The 15,291-nt window shown below is 44.5% G+C and overlaps 1 protein-coding gene across 2 annotated transcripts in view; it reads left to right on the forward strand.

The window, feature by feature from the left end:
- The first annotated feature begins 1,857 nt into the window (after window positions 1–1,857).
- VWC2 (von Willebrand factor C domain containing 2) overlaps window positions 1,858–15,291 on the forward strand; it is a 137,143-nt gene continuing 123,709 nt past the window's right edge. The window contains exon 1 of one of the 2 annotated variants that reach the window (XM_037493310.2): window positions 1,858–2,655. In XM_037493310.2, coding sequence (XP_037349207.2) covers window positions 1,957–2,655 — 699 coding nt within the window. In that variant the 5' untranslated portion in view covers window positions 1,858–1,956. The remainder of the gene's footprint in view (window positions 2,656–15,291) is intronic. The other variant, XM_054695809.1, reaches the window with a different exon arrangement.

Genomic DNA, 15,291 nt, shown 5'->3' on the forward strand with positions numbered 1-15,291 from the left:
CTAGTGAGTTAGGGAGATGAGGTCCTCCAACTCCAGAGCAGCGCAGGTCACCCAGGCGATGCCCTTCCCAGCCGCGGGCAGCAGAGGATGCGGCGAGAAAGCGAGCGGGCCGGGAGGCGGCTGCGGCAGGCAGAGGCTGGAGGCGGGAGGCGGGAGGCGGGCATGCGGGCTTACCACCCGGCCTCGGTGCCGAACGGCCGCCCGCCGCGCTCCGGGCGTTTCCTCTCCCTCGGACGCGCTGCGGCTGCCCAGCCATCCAGGCTGCCTGGGCTGGAGAGCTTCCACTCCTGTCGCTGGAGAGGAGCGAGGCAGAACCCTGGCGGGCCCACGGGCACGCTTGGTCGTGGAAATGAGAGGACGAGACCGGTGATGAGCCGCGGAGGGCGGCACTGAACCTAGTTGGAGCCGGGACTACCAGCCTCTGGCGGCGAGATGAGCGAGACAACGGAGACGCCCTAGCCCAGTGCACGCGCTGGGCAGAGCGCGCAGGTGGTGCTGCGCTCTCCGAGGTGCGCCCGGCGCGGGTCCCCAGCCCGCGGGAGGATGGGCGCCCGCGCCCCGGGGCCGCACCCGTCGCTACAGCCCCTGCGCCCGCAGCAAACCCGGCGGCTGGCCAGCGCCTTGTGCTCATGTATGTAGGTTGGGCAGTTGCCCCCAGGGTGAGGGTGTATTTTGGGTGCTTGTGCTGGGACGCGCCTTATACCTCCTTTAGTCTCTCTGCTGCTCTGAAGGGGTCCCCTCGCCCCGGGGCGAGATCCGCCGAGTAAGGGATGGTAGTGGCCAGAGGGCGCGGATGGCGGAAGCTTTACTGGAGGGGTACTAAGAAAAAGGGAGACAAACGCCCTGGATTGCGCCGAATGTCGCGGGGGTTGTGGCGGGGCCGGTCGGGTAGGGATGGGCAAGGAGGAAAAAAGCCATAGGTTGCCCGCATCCTGCCGCGTCTAGCATTTTTTCGGCCCCCTTGGGCGACAAAAAACTTTGGGATTTAGAAAGGCTTTCTGAGACCTGAGTATGAGAAAGGATCAGTCCTACTCAGAGCCCTGAATTTCCATCTGCCTTGCACTTCTGCTCTACCTCCAACACCCCTCCCTGGTAAAATCAATTACCAGACCAAGCGCTGAAACCTACCGGGTCTCTCGTGGTCGCCAAGGCGCCGAGCAGCGGGTTAGACTCAAATGGTGGAGAGAAGCGCCTTAATCTCCCGAATCCCCGATCCCTCCGCCCAGGGGTTAGTCTGGAACAGTCTTCTGAGAAGCTAAGCCTGGGGAGGTGAGCGGGAAGTGGTGGCTGCTCCCAGGAGTGGAGTCATTTAAAAAGTTGTTGGAAATGCACCGCGGGATCCTAGGGGCTTTCCTTAACCACCCCCACCTCCTTTCCCCAAAGGCCTAAAACAAGAGAGGGGAGGCTCCCCGCTTTTCCTCTGGCGCGGACATCCGTCTCTAACTCCACTGCGTAATCTCCATTTAAGAACCTCTGGGCTGGTATGGCTAGGTGCTAGCGAAGGACACCCTAGGCTCCAGGATTAAATGGTTCTACCCGAGCTTTGTGGAGGGCGCGGGCACGATTCGCGGCATCCCCGCGGCTCTGCCACCCGCCTTTGGCCATCGCGACTGTTAATCACGACTACGTGAGAGATCCTGCTGGCCAGTGTTTCCCTTGGACTTCGCTTCCACATAGGACTCCACAATTTGTGATGTCTAAGAACTCCGGCTGGGTACCGACGCTGGGCATGCCGCCCCGCCCGCGTGGTCCAGCTCTTCAATCTAGAACGTAGAGGGAGCCCCAGCAGCGCTGGGGCGGGTGGGGGCCGGGTCGCGCGGGCCGCGGGGCTTAGCTGTGCTGCTGTTCTCTCCGCAGGGACGGCGGCTCCCGGCCGGTGGCGGCGCGCTCCCGGGCTGTGAATGCGACTCGCCCCTCGGCGGCGCTCCCCGCCCGCCCGCCGGGACGCGATAGGGGATGCCCAGCTCCACTGCGATGGCAGTTGGCGCGCTGTCCAGTTCCCTCCTGGTCACCTGCTGCCTGATGGTGGCTCTGTGCAGCCCGAGCATCCCGCTGGAGAAGCTGGCCCAGGCGCCGGAGCAGCCCGGCCAGGAGAAGCGGGAGCACGCCTCTCGGGATGGCCCGGGGCGGGTGAGCGAGCTCGGGCGCCCGGCGAGGGACCAGAACGGCAGCGGCCGGGACTGGAAGAGCAAGGGCGGCCGAGGGCTCACGGGCCGGGAGGCGTGGAGCAAGCAGAGGCAGGTTTGGGCTGCCCAGGGCGGGGGCGCCAAAGCCGGGGACCTGCAGGTCCGGTACCGCGGGGACATCCCGCAGAAGGAGCCACTGCTCGCTGCAGCCGCCCAGGACTCCACGGTGCCGGAGCTCGCGCCCACGCCCGAGCCGCCGGAGGAGTATGCGTACCCGGACTACCGCGGCAAGGGCTGCGTGGACGAGAGCGGCTTTGTGTACGCGATCGGGGAGAAGTTCGCGCCCGGCCCCTCGGCCTGTCCGTGCCTGTGTACTGAGGAAGGGCCACTGTGCGCGCAGCCCGAGTGCCCGAGGCTGCACCCGCGTTGCATCCACGTCGACACTAGCCAGTGCTGTCCGCAGTGCAAGGAGAGGAAGAACTACTGTGAGTTCCGGGGCAAGACCTACCAGACTCTGGAGGAGTTCGTGGTAAGAGGCCGCGCCAGGCGGGCGACTTTGCATCTCCCAGGAAGGGGTGAATCAGCTCTGTGCACTATTCCCCCACTTTGAAGAAGAGGCGCTTTCTGGTTCTCAGAGGTGGACAGCAGCGCTGTGCTCGGGTCTCTTTAACCCGACCTCTTTTTTTCAGAGCAGAGGTAATCTTTTAAAGCAGTGTGGCCAGTCCACCTTAGTTCCTTTGCTATTCGCTACAGAAGGGTTTTATTAGAATGAAGCCCGTGACAAGAAGGGAACTCCTCAACAGTTTTGCCTGTGCTTGTAACAGTGATTTACTGCTCCTGATTTAAAAGTGTTTGCCTGTGAAATGCTCAATCTGTTTTCAAACACAGGTTGTCATTTGGTATATATTGTTTAATGTCCAATTAAGCTAGACCACTCATATAAATAATCTGTTTTCCTAGATTATGTATGCAGAGTATCATGCAAATATTCAAAAAATGGAAAAAACAAACAAACAACAACAAAATAAGCCCACTTGCTCATTGAATGACAAAGCCTGATGGATGGCAAAAACAAGCATTCCAGCTTATGATTAAAACTTGTTTTATTTTAGATGAGTACTAATATTAATAGCACTGGCCATGTCCTGATTGCCTGCTGTATGTCAGGCTTAGGCTGTGCTTTTATGTGCATCAACTGATTAAACCTGATACCATGCTATAAAGTATATGATTATGTATTTTGTCCAGTTCATGGAGAAGAGGAAACTGAGACAGTGTTTAAACAGAGTGTGAAAGTCAATTTGACTATTAATCAGATTCACCTGTTTAAACTATTCTACTCTGCAGCTGTTGCTTCCCCTGTGAACCAAAGCCCATCCCCACAGGGACTCTGGTTTCAGTGGAGACTCTGTCTAGAACATATGGCTTGCAGGGCAGGGAAACCATCCCCCTCCCTCCAGTGAACTGTGAAAGTCCTACCCACTAGTGGGCCTGCGACAGCCTTTTGCCTCCCTTCAGTGACTCCAGACCCCCAGTGCAGGCTTCATGGTTTACCTGGACTTGGCAAGCCAGAGGCTTACTGGGTAGTAGAGGACATCCTGGGACAGCCCTCAAAAGTAATCAGGGCAGGCAGGTGAGGAGCAATCCTGCTAAGTCTCCAGAGCACAGCCTCTTGAGTCTGATTCAGGATGTGACTAGGATGTGCCTCCAACCCCAGTGTTGTAGGTATCAAAGTCAGGATGGACAGATGTGCAGATAATGCACAAAGTGTGGGGGAAATGCCAGAATTTAGAGACTGGAAATGTGAATTTCCTTTCTGGCTTTGCCCATGAACAGCCGCAGGACTGACTTTCCTTTTCGCTCCACTACAGGAAAAGGAGGTGACTTTTCCTAAGGTTCATCCTAGCTCCTGGCACCTAGGGTCTATCTCAGTTTAATACTCAAAGTTCTTAGTTTCAATCTTTTGGAGAAATAAGACAACTTTGATAAGGAATGAATATGAACCAGCCCTGGCCAAAATACATATGGTCAGGACCCCTCCCCTCAAAGTATTTAATGTCTACAGGGGAGCCTGGCAGATACCTTTCCAGGTGATTTGGGGCCAACACAAAATTGATGAGGCAGAGGCAAGCATGTGTGCTGGTGGGCCCCAGAAGAGGGACCTTCAGTGTTGGCTTGGGATGGGCTGTAGCTGTAGGCCTAACAAAATTCTCTTGAGTGTTTTAAGTACATAAAAAAAAAAAAAAAACAAGTATCATACAATCAAAGATAAGCAGTTTTTTTTTTAATTAATAACATTTATTGTTTCTGTATATAATTCCATAGTCACTTCTTGGATGTGTCTCATGAGGTAACTGATAATTAATATTAATAGCACATCATCGCATCATATGCCCAAGCACATCACAGAGTAGCCATTGTTCTACCTGAGATCACAAGAAGAATTCAAACTTCTGTTTTAGCAATTCATAGCTAAGTGCTACTAGGTCACAAAGCTGCCCTTGCAAATGGGAAAAGGGGACTCTCTTACTTAATTCCTGTCTTCACCAGTCATTCGTCAATAGGGGGAGGATTTATTTCAAATTCTGGATATGGGAGATGATAACAACAGATAGGCAATTGAAAAGATTACAATTTGGGGAAGAATTTAAATACCTATAAACCTATTTATTATAGTAGTAAGTGCATTTTTTTCTTCAAGTAGCACTTCATTTTTTTTTAATAGGAAACTACTCAAGCCTTATCTTAGTATCTTTATTTTTATTTTTTTAAAGATTTATTCATTTTTATGCAAGAATTGGGGTACAGGCCAGAGATGCAGGTGGTGAGAGGATTCACCAGAGACAGAGTGGGGAACAGAACAGGCACACTGACTGAAATACACTGCTGAGGGGAGCAGTGGGCGAGACAGGAGAGGTCTGTCCCTCCATGTGGGTTTCTCCCTGGCCAAACTCATGCTGCAGTGGCTGTGGATTGCTTCATAGTTTGCATCTTAACCCCTGGGTCACCAGGGAGGCCCAAGTAGCACTTCATTCTTAACTTTCAGCCACCTATGGGAAACTTTCACCACCTATGGGAAAATTGCATATATGTTACAAAGCTGCTACAAACTTTTAAGTATATTTCTGCTCCTATAATCTATGCCCCCACATAACAGTTTAATAGTACATACTGTGTGTTCCTTTCTGTTAGTATCAGGCACATTTCTAGGCCTTTCCCTAATTTAGTGTGCCTTTGTGCAGGTCATTTAGTGTCTGTATTTTTTTGTTTCATTCAATGTACAGAAAAGGATGCAGTACTTTGTTGGGGTCATTGGAAGGGTTTAGTGCCAGCTCTGAGTCCAAGGGGTTTGTCTGTTGCACTGTGGAGAATTGTGATGCCAAGGGGCAGAGTACTCTGTTGTTCACATGCCTGCTCTGGGTATTCTGGACTGTAGAGAGATCAATGTGGCCTATAGTTTGCAATGCAGAGAGGATAGAGAACATGGATAAGAAAACATTTTCTGTCAGAACCACTTTGCCCTTCTCCAAAGAAAATGAAATTCAAATGGAGGTTGTGATAGAATAAGGTCATGCTCATGCTTGGAATGTTCTTCACGGTAGCAAGGAAGTAGATGAAAGTGAGGCCAGCCTGGGCTTCTTTCCCTGGGAGGCACACAGGCAGGTTACAGTCTGTTCTCTACTTTCCAGAGAGAAAGGGAGGGACTGCCAAGGGAGGGAGAGAAGGAGGGAGGAGAAATTGCTGGTGGAGGCTGGAAGCTCATGGGGGGTATCTGCAGTGAGAAGCAGATAGAACTCCACACCCTTCCTTGTGCTGTCCTGTGCATTGGGCTGGCTAGAGAGAAGTTGCTTTTTTCTCCCACGGGTTGCTTACTTGTACCCATCCTGCCCACTTTTCTTTCTTCATACTTCAAACCTATTTTTTTTCCTCTGTAGGTGCTCTTCACCCCATTACAACTGGTTGTTGTAACCCCATTCCTTATAACCTGGTTGATCTTAGCCAATATCAGCAGAAGACCTCACAGCTTCAACAAAAATACCATTAAACTGTTATTACTAATTAAAGAAATATTCTCATTCTTCCAGGGAAGTTTGCAATTTAATTTGTATATCTGAATGAAAACATAGTTACTGATAGAATTTTCTCTACTGCCTGTCAAATTATGTCAAGCATCCTATTCTTCATTTCATACCAGCAAGCATTCAACTTTGAATAAGTAGCCTGTCTTTGATTTATGTTTCTTATGAATAGTGATATTTTAATGTGCTGTCTGCTTACTAGGGTGTATTCTTTTGCCAGAGCTTCCATAAAGAAGTACTACAGACTTGATGGCTTAAGCAATAGAAATTTGTTTCATAGTCCTGGAGGTGAGAAGTCTGAGATTGAGGTGTGGCAGGGTTGGTTTCCCTTGAGGCCTTTCTCTTGGCATCTTCTCCTGTGTCCTCATGGGGTCTTTTTACTTGTGTTATTATTATAATATCTTCTTATAGGAACACAAGCCCTACTGCATAGGGGATAACCCATATGACCTCATTTAATTTAACGCTTTAAAGATCCAAACTCCAAATAGTCACTTTGTGTGGTATCGTGGGTCAGGACTTCAGCATGTGAATTGGGGGAGGGGGTCATATCCATTCCATAGCATAGGGTGTCAGAATTAGAATTGACTTCATAGACATGGACCCAAGGAGAAATAGGAATGTGGTGGAGGGAAGGATGCATCATGAATTGATGGGTAGCTATGAGTGGCTTTGCAGAGGAGTTTTAAGTTCACTTCTGATGATCGTCATATAAACCAGCACAATTCAAATTTGAAATTCATTCATAAAGAAAGTATTTCATTTTGAGTAGTAAACACGTTGTTCTCCTCTTACAAATTCTGATCCCCTGGGAAACTGTGAAGATAGAGGTAGGGTCTGAAAGCTTCTTTCAGTGATTTACAGAACCTAGTGGAATTTGTGTGACTCCTTGAAATAAGGCCACAGAGAACAACAAAATCTTCACATTTGGTGCTTTTGGTTAGGATGTTACCAGTTTCTACACTGGTTATCAAAGCTTATCAGTACCTCTGATCATGTATATGTTATTGTATATGATTTTGAAGCAATTGTATGCATATTTGAAGAAAAAGACAAAACAAATTATTAATAAGTGCTGTGTGAGGACTAGAACTGGGTATAACCAAGAGGGGTATTTATGTGGAAATGATTTAAAACCACTGAGTCAACCAAACATTCAGTAGCTCAGTAGTAATTAACCCTGTTGCAAAATCTCATTTCTAGGAGATTATTAATGGAAAAATTTCTAGCTTGAAATTTGGAATTAAAAGCTTCATCTAAATAGATCCTTATCACAATTTTGAGTGTCAGTGAAGAGAAAGAAATGAGTCTTCATATTTTTCCAATCTAAGAGTATTTCTATTCTGTTGGATGATGCTACTTAACCATTACTTACATTTCAAAGATACTATTATTTATATTTGCAAAGTAAAATTAGTCAAGATGTATGACTTTATGTTCAATATAATGCATATGCCGTCGCTACCTTTGAGTTTGGTTCTGTGTAAGATTTTGCACATCATATATTTCTAAGTTTCTGGTTTTCTGTCTAAATTACTTAAGCCGTAACAATTAGAAAAAAAGGGGGGTGACAGCATAGTTTCTCTGATCCTCTCAATTGTGTCTCTAACCCAGATGGGAGAAACATAACTTGAATGGCTGCTAATTTACATATGCCCTGCTATATTTGATCTGAAATATGATGGGATAAACACCATAAAAGTTTGAGTATTTATAATGGGATAAAGAGAACCATTTTTTATCTAGTAACTATATGGTTTATACACATATATTTGCTAATTTACGCAACTGGCTGATTAATGTAGTGTTTATTTCATTTTATTTTTATTTTTTAAAGATTTATTTATTTATGCATACACGAACTGAGGTACAGGCCAGAAGCGCGGGAGGGAAAGAGGATTCACCAGAGATAGAGTGGGGAACAGAACAGGCAGATTGACTGACATAGACTGCTGAGGGGAGCAGCAGGCAAGACAGGAGGTCTGCTGTGCCATGTTAGCTCCCTGGCCAGGTATGGAAATTGTGCTGCAGAGGCTGAGACTTAACCCCTCTGCCACCAGGGAGGACCTGTGGTGTTTATTTTAAAAGAGAGAAACCAATGTTCAAACAGGTAACTTCATTAAAGTTATCAAGCTAATAAATGGCAGGACCAGGATTTGCATCTAGTCTCTCTCCTCAGCTCTGAAATTGTATATTTCCAACTCTGACACTTTTATCGTCTTGATTGGATGGTGATGAAGTGGCACTTTGTGTGTGACTGAGAGAATATCTGGTACAAAGAGGAAGGGAAGCTTATGTAGGCTTAGAGCTGTAGGTCTGCATTTGTGTCCGGCAAGTGCTTGATCAATTCAGTTAAGTGTTTTTGTGATTTATGTTGTATTTGACTCATGTCATTTAAGACAAAATAAATACCTATGTCCTTCAAAATACAGAATCTGAGTTCTGGTAAGAAGAGAAACATTTTGTTCCAGGGGCCTCCCTGAGGGCAAAAAGGAGAGATTCTTATGCGCAGTGGATGGAACACTGCATCTCCAGGGTAGGAAGGAGCTTGGGGATTATTAGACCCCTGGAGGGCAAACGTGGCTGAGAACTGCTCTTCAACCTAAGGAGGTGTTCTGCTTGCCTCACTGAACATAAGACATTTGTTTGTCCAGTGCAGATATTTAACAAATGCAAAAATGAATATCCAGATTGCCTGTGCATTATGGAAAGGGGATGATTCCCAGGTGGCAGCCATCTGCTGGAGCTGAGCAGATGCCGCTGATCATGTCACCGCTCAGCCGGATTTACCTGAAGTCCTATAGCCACATGACACTGTAATGCCTCTGTTCACAGGTGGAGAAATTTCACTTTAGGAAACTGGTGTCATTCAGAATTTTACAGTTAGCTGCTGTCAGAGGCTTAGAGACCCAGGCCCCTCATGATCAAGTCCTGGGTGTAGAGTGAACTTCCAGAACTTTGTTTCCTCCTGTGCCCTGGGTTTTTCCTGGGGATTCCTTATTTTCAGATAGCAAATAGGAAGAATATCCTACTTGTCTCTCCCATTGTAAGAAATGAATAAGAGATATGTTAAAATAACTCAAGCATACAAATGGAACACGGGGAAAGACTGCTGCATGAATAGTGTGAATCTTCTGAGAGGTGACTGTCCAGAGGAATTTGGTGTCCGACAAGACTGACTGTGGCAAGTGTCATGGTGAGACAGTGGCTGTGTTTCCCCACAAATATTTCCTTTTCAGATATCTCCAAATCTGTTAAGTACCAACAAAAATATCAGTTTGCATTTATTTATTAAAAGCTATTTTTTGACACGAGTTGAGTCTCAGTGCTATAAAGCTATCGCCAGCCACTGTGGCCTGAGTTCTATCCCTGGCCAGGGAGCTACCAACATGGCACAACAGACCTCTGCTGTCTCACCCACTGCTCCCCTCAGCAGTGTCTTTGGTCCGTCTGCCCGTTCTGCTCCCCACTCTGTTTCTGGAGAATCCTCTCTCCCCCCCCCACCACACACCTCTGGCCTATACCCCAGCTCTTGTATGCATAAATAAAATAAATCTTTAAAAAATAAAATAAAAACTAATTTTTGAATAGCTGTGTGCCAGACCAACACTCTGGTCTCCAATAAAGGCAGTAACCTTGTAGGCAGCATGTGTTTGAAGGGGCAGTGTGAGGGGCTTTTTGGGGTGCCGGGAGGAATTCACTTGTCTAGACACCGTTCTTGTTAATGGTTTGATTTTAAATGGCAGGATAATCCTGAGGTAGATGTTCTAGGGCAAACCAATAGTTTGTCTCAAATAAATCAGTTGTGAATTTGAGTAAAGGGTGTAGTTTTCCACTCAGTCTATGTACCCTTAGCTATCCCTCATGGTATGGTTCTGACCACAGAGCAGGAAATCCTTCCTGCTACTTATAAGCCCCAAGGTTGAGCTCCTGCCAGCTGGATGTCACTTCTCATTCTATTTCTTTAGGCACTGGGGTGAGGTCAGGGCTTAGAGTGCCTTTCAAATCTGGAGAAAAGATTGATGTCAGGCAACTGCCCATGGCTCTGTGAATTCTCTCAAAAGCTCTAGGACCATGGAAAAGTGTAAGATGGAGAATTATAACACTGTACCTCTGAACATCTCTTATGCTGGCAGACTTTTTTATTCTAAACATGGTGAGACCTCCCCTTGCCTGTAAATATGAAAGACTGATACCTGAAGTTGACTTTCTATGAAATTATGTAATCCCTGATATGATATAAAACACACTTTCTTAGAAGCACAGGTGAAATGGCAAAAAGTAAAATAAATTAACCCTTAAACAAAGAAGTAGAATTCCAAAGAGGAAAATCAGTCTTGTATGGTGACTGGGAGTATCTCCTGATACCATTGGGGTGGCAGAAGGTAATGCTTGGTACTCACAGTCAGAAGGGGGTTATGTGACAAGTGCTGGGCCCCAGCAGAGAGAGAGAAGCACAGGAGTATCTGTCTTATAAAGTCAGGCTCCCCTCAAAAGCTTGACCTGTGAAGGGGCAGTATTACAGACCATGCTGGGAGGTCTCTGTGCTTTGCAGACCTGAAAGGTCTCCTAGTGCACTTGTCTTCCCCTTGCATGAGCATGGAGCCCATGTTCATGCTTTCTTGCATGGTGCAAAATATCCAACTGGAATATTTTTGTTCAAAGGGGCCCCAGGCTAATAATACCCATGGACATCTAGTGGTAGCAAACACACACAGAGAAAAATGCACTTTCAACCCAGGCCAAAAACAGTCCCCACAAATAGTGTTCCAAGGAATGTGATAACAAAATAACAAATGACAATTGTGTACAAGAAGAAGGGCATCAGAGCCAGTCAGCCTGGACAAAGGCAGCCAGACCTAAACATTGGGACATAAAACGAGTATATTTAATATACATAAAAGAAGTAAATGCTAGAATAAAATGTATGGTAAATAACACAAGTTATATGAAATCCTAGTGAGCTTTGAAAAAAGAATTAGATAGAGCTTTTATATGTGAATCTTATAGTAGAATCAATATTCAATCTAACATTCTCATGTGTATAACATACAGATTTTGAGATATTTTAGTGAATTGGCAGAGAGGCCTGAAAATGTTACCCAGAATTAAACACGGGCACATAGGGACCTCCCTGGTGGTGTAGGGGTTAAGTTTCAGTGCTGTCACCACCATGGACTGAGTTCAATCCCTGGCCAGGGAGCTGACACACATATGGTGTAGCAGACCTTTCCTGTCTCACCTGCTGCTCCTCTTATCAGTGTATTTCAGCAGATCTGCCTGTTCTGCTCCCCACTCTGTCTCTGGTGAATCCTCTCAGCTCCCCACCTCCTGCCTACACCTCAGTTCTATGCATGCATGCATGCATGCATAAATAAATAAATAAATATTTTAAAAAGTAAACATGGACACATAGATGACATATGGAAAGAGATATTTTGATACATTTTGAGGTTGGAGAATGAAGACAATGCACATGTGCTCAGAATTCTGAAAGAGAAAGTAAACAGGGAATAGGGCAGGAAGGAATAGCTAGCATCCAAAAACTTATAGTTGAAAGACCCCTATTTTCTGATTCAGGTATCTCAACTAATCTAAGGACATAAAAATAATACCTAAAATATAAATGTAATGATATATATATATATATACACGCCTGGCCATATCATAGTGAGATTGCAGAACACCAAAGGCAAAGAAAGATTTGAAGAACAACCAGACAGACAAGATACTACCTCCAAAATAACAGTAATAGACTAAGAGCTAATGTCCTTTCAAAATTAGAAACTCCTCAAACAGAACATCTTAAAAGGAGAAAGAGAAAACAAGTATTAATCACATTTATATATCCAGCAAGATTGCCTTTCAGGAATGAGCCTAAACAAAGATATGTTCAAACAAAAATAGAGTTTACCACCAAAACACTAAAATAGCTTCAAAATGCAATCTAAAAAAGGAAATAAGGCCAGAAGCAAAGTCACAGTCAAGAAGTAATGAAACAAAACCAAATGTTCACTGTATATTCAGTGATCCTTAATTAGGGGACACATTTTCTTGTGTGGAGACATTTTGGTTGTAACTGGGATTGGGTAGGAGGATATCACAGATTTCTAGTGCATAAAGCCAGCCATGCAGCTGAAAATCCTGCAGGGAACAGAACAGCACGCAGCAGTATACCCCAGGAATGTCAGACAGAGAACACTGACAGTAGGCTAAATGGCTGGAGTCTCCAGGGAAGTAATGGTTTACAGGAGGAGCTAACGCCTCTGTGCCCTATAGGGGCGGGTTTATCTTAAACTAATTTGTATTATTATTTATTTAATTTCATTATTGAGGTTACATTGGTTTACAATATGTATATATGCTTTAGGGGAATAGGTTCACACATCTTCAGATATTTATCAACAAACCACACCCACCACCAAAACACACTTACCGTTTACCAGATTATAGGACCCCATCTGTCCTTTGTTCCCATTCCCACCCTTCCTCCACCTCTAGTAGCCTCAATTCTGCAATCAGATTGACAGGATTTTTTTTTTTTTATTCTCTAGTACTGTCAATTCTTGTTTTGTCTAGATTCCACATACGAGTGAAGTAATCTATTTGTCTTTCTCCTTCTGACTTATTCTGCTTAGCAAAATGTTTCTGCAAATGACAGAAGTTCATCTTTTTTTAATAGCTGAGTACTGTTATATCTTGTATCCATGCCACATTGTCTAAATTCACTCCTCTTTGTCTAAATCCACTCCTCAGTGTCTTTGGACACTAGGGGTGTTTCCATAATTTGACTATTTGAAGTAGTGCTACAGGAAAATAGGCATGTGTAAATCGCTTCAAATTAATATTTTTTTTTATTTCTTCATGATCATGTGGCATATCTATTCAATCTATCCATCCATCTTTAATATCTTGAGAAACCTCCATATTGTGTCCATAGTGTTAGGTTAATCTATATTCTCACCAACAGGTACAAGCATTCCTTTTCTCTACACCCTCAACAACATTTGTTTCTGGTTTTATTTGATGATGGGCCATTATCACAGGAGTGAGATGGTATCTCATTGTGTTTTGGATTTGCATTTCCTTGATAATAAGTGATGGTGAACATTTTGTCATGTCCTTGTAAGCCATCTGTATGTCTTCTTTGGGGAAGTGACTATTTGGCTCTTCTTTTTTTCCTTAAGTATTTTTTTTTCTTACATCATTGTCTACACCATAGTTCTCCAACCAGCATTCACCCTTGAACTATCACCATATTCCCTTGTGTTCATCCTTCCTGTTTTGCCCCCCTTCCTACCTCCTCCTTTGCTGCATGCCTCAATTCTATGGTCAGCTTGCTAGTTTTGACTTTTTCTTGACCTTTTGTTTGGTTTCTTTATATTCCACATATAAGTGAGACCTTCCAGTATTTATCTTTTCCTTCTGACTAATTTCAGCTAGCATAATCCCTCTCAGCTCCATCCGTGTTGCCTGAAATGGCATGAATTTGTCTTTTTTTTTTTTTTTTGATCACTGAGTTATATTCCATTGTATATATCACAACTTTTTGATCCATTTGTCTACTTTGGGGCATATGGGTTGTTTCCATATCATGGCTATTGTAAATAGTGCTGCAATAAATAAAGTGTTTCTTTTCAAATTAGTGTTTTTGTGTCCTTTGGGTAGATTACTAGGAGTGGAATCACCAGATCATATGGTAAATCCATTTTTAGTGTTCTGAGGAAACTCCACACAGCTTTCTATAGTGGCTAGAACAGTTTACATCCTCACATCCTCTCCAGCATTTGCATTTTTTTTTTTAATGTGGGCTAGTCTCACTGATGTGAGGTGGTATCAAATTGTGATTTTGATTTGCATATACCTGATAATTAGTGATGTTGAACATTTTTTTTTAATGCGGTTTGATTTTTTTTTTCTTTGGAGAAGTATCTTTTAGTTATTTTACTCAATTTTTTTTTTTTAATAGAGGCATGTTTTATTTATTTTTATTTATTTATTTGTTTGTTTGTTTGTTTATACATGCACTGGGTACAGTCAGAAGCGCGGGAGGGTGAGAGAATTCACCAGAGTCAGAGCGGGGAGCAGAGCAGGCAGAAGGACCGAAGTACACTGCTGAGGGGAGCAGCGGGCGGCAGGAGAGGTCTGCGCGCCATGTGGGACCCTCCTCTGGTGGCCGGGGAGCAGCCGGGGATCGAACCGGCGCGGCAGAGGCCGCGGGCAGCTTCACAACCCAGCGCTCAACCGCTGCGCCACCGGGGAGGCCCCTATTTTACTCAATTTTTGACTGGGTTGTTTGCTTTGTTTTTGTTGAGTTTTGTAGGTTCTTTATAGATCTCTTACATCAGTCCCATATCTGTCATATGGCATGCAAATATTTTCTGCCATTCAGTTGGCTATCTCTGTTTTGATTATTGTCTCTTTTGCTGTACAGGAGCTTATTAGTTTGATGTAATCCCAGCTGTTTATCTCCTCCTTTGTTTTCCTTGCTTCTGGAGAAGAATCCTGAAAGATGCTTCTGAGGTTTATGTCATGGAGTATTTTACAATGTTTTCTTCTATATATTTTATGGTATCAAGTATTTTATCCATTTTGAGTTGATTTTTGTATGTGGTGTGAGATAGTAATCTAGTTTCATTTTTTTTGTTTGTGGCAGTCCAATTTTCCCAGCACCGTTTATTAAAGAGGCTTTCCTTGTTCCAGTGTAAATGCTTTGCTCCCTTGTCATAGAGCAGTTGACTGTTTATTTGTGGTTTTACTTATGGGCTTTCAATTAAATTTCATTGGTCTGTGTGTCTTTTTTTGTTCCAATACCATGCTGTTATTATCATGACTTTGTAGTACTATTTAAAGTCTTGGAGTGTAATGCCTCTATTCTTCACCCTTTTAGTCAGGAGAACTTTTGCTATTCAGGGTTTTTTAATGGATCTATATGAATTTCATTAATTTGTGCTATCTGTTAAAAAATGTCATTGAGATTTTTATTGGAATTGCATTGAATTTGTAAATTGCTTTTGGTATGGTTAGTAAGGCCATTTTTATGATGTTAATTCTTCCAATCCATAAGCAGGGAATATCTTTCCATT

This window comes from Talpa occidentalis, unplaced genomic scaffold (genome assembly GCF_014898055.3).
Source record: "Talpa occidentalis isolate TD23 unplaced genomic scaffold, MPIMG_talOcc4v2.1 talOcc4.10, whole genome shotgun sequence".
In the NCBI taxonomy this organism is placed as follows: domain Eukaryota; kingdom Metazoa; phylum Chordata; class Mammalia; order Eulipotyphla; family Talpidae; genus Talpa; species Talpa occidentalis.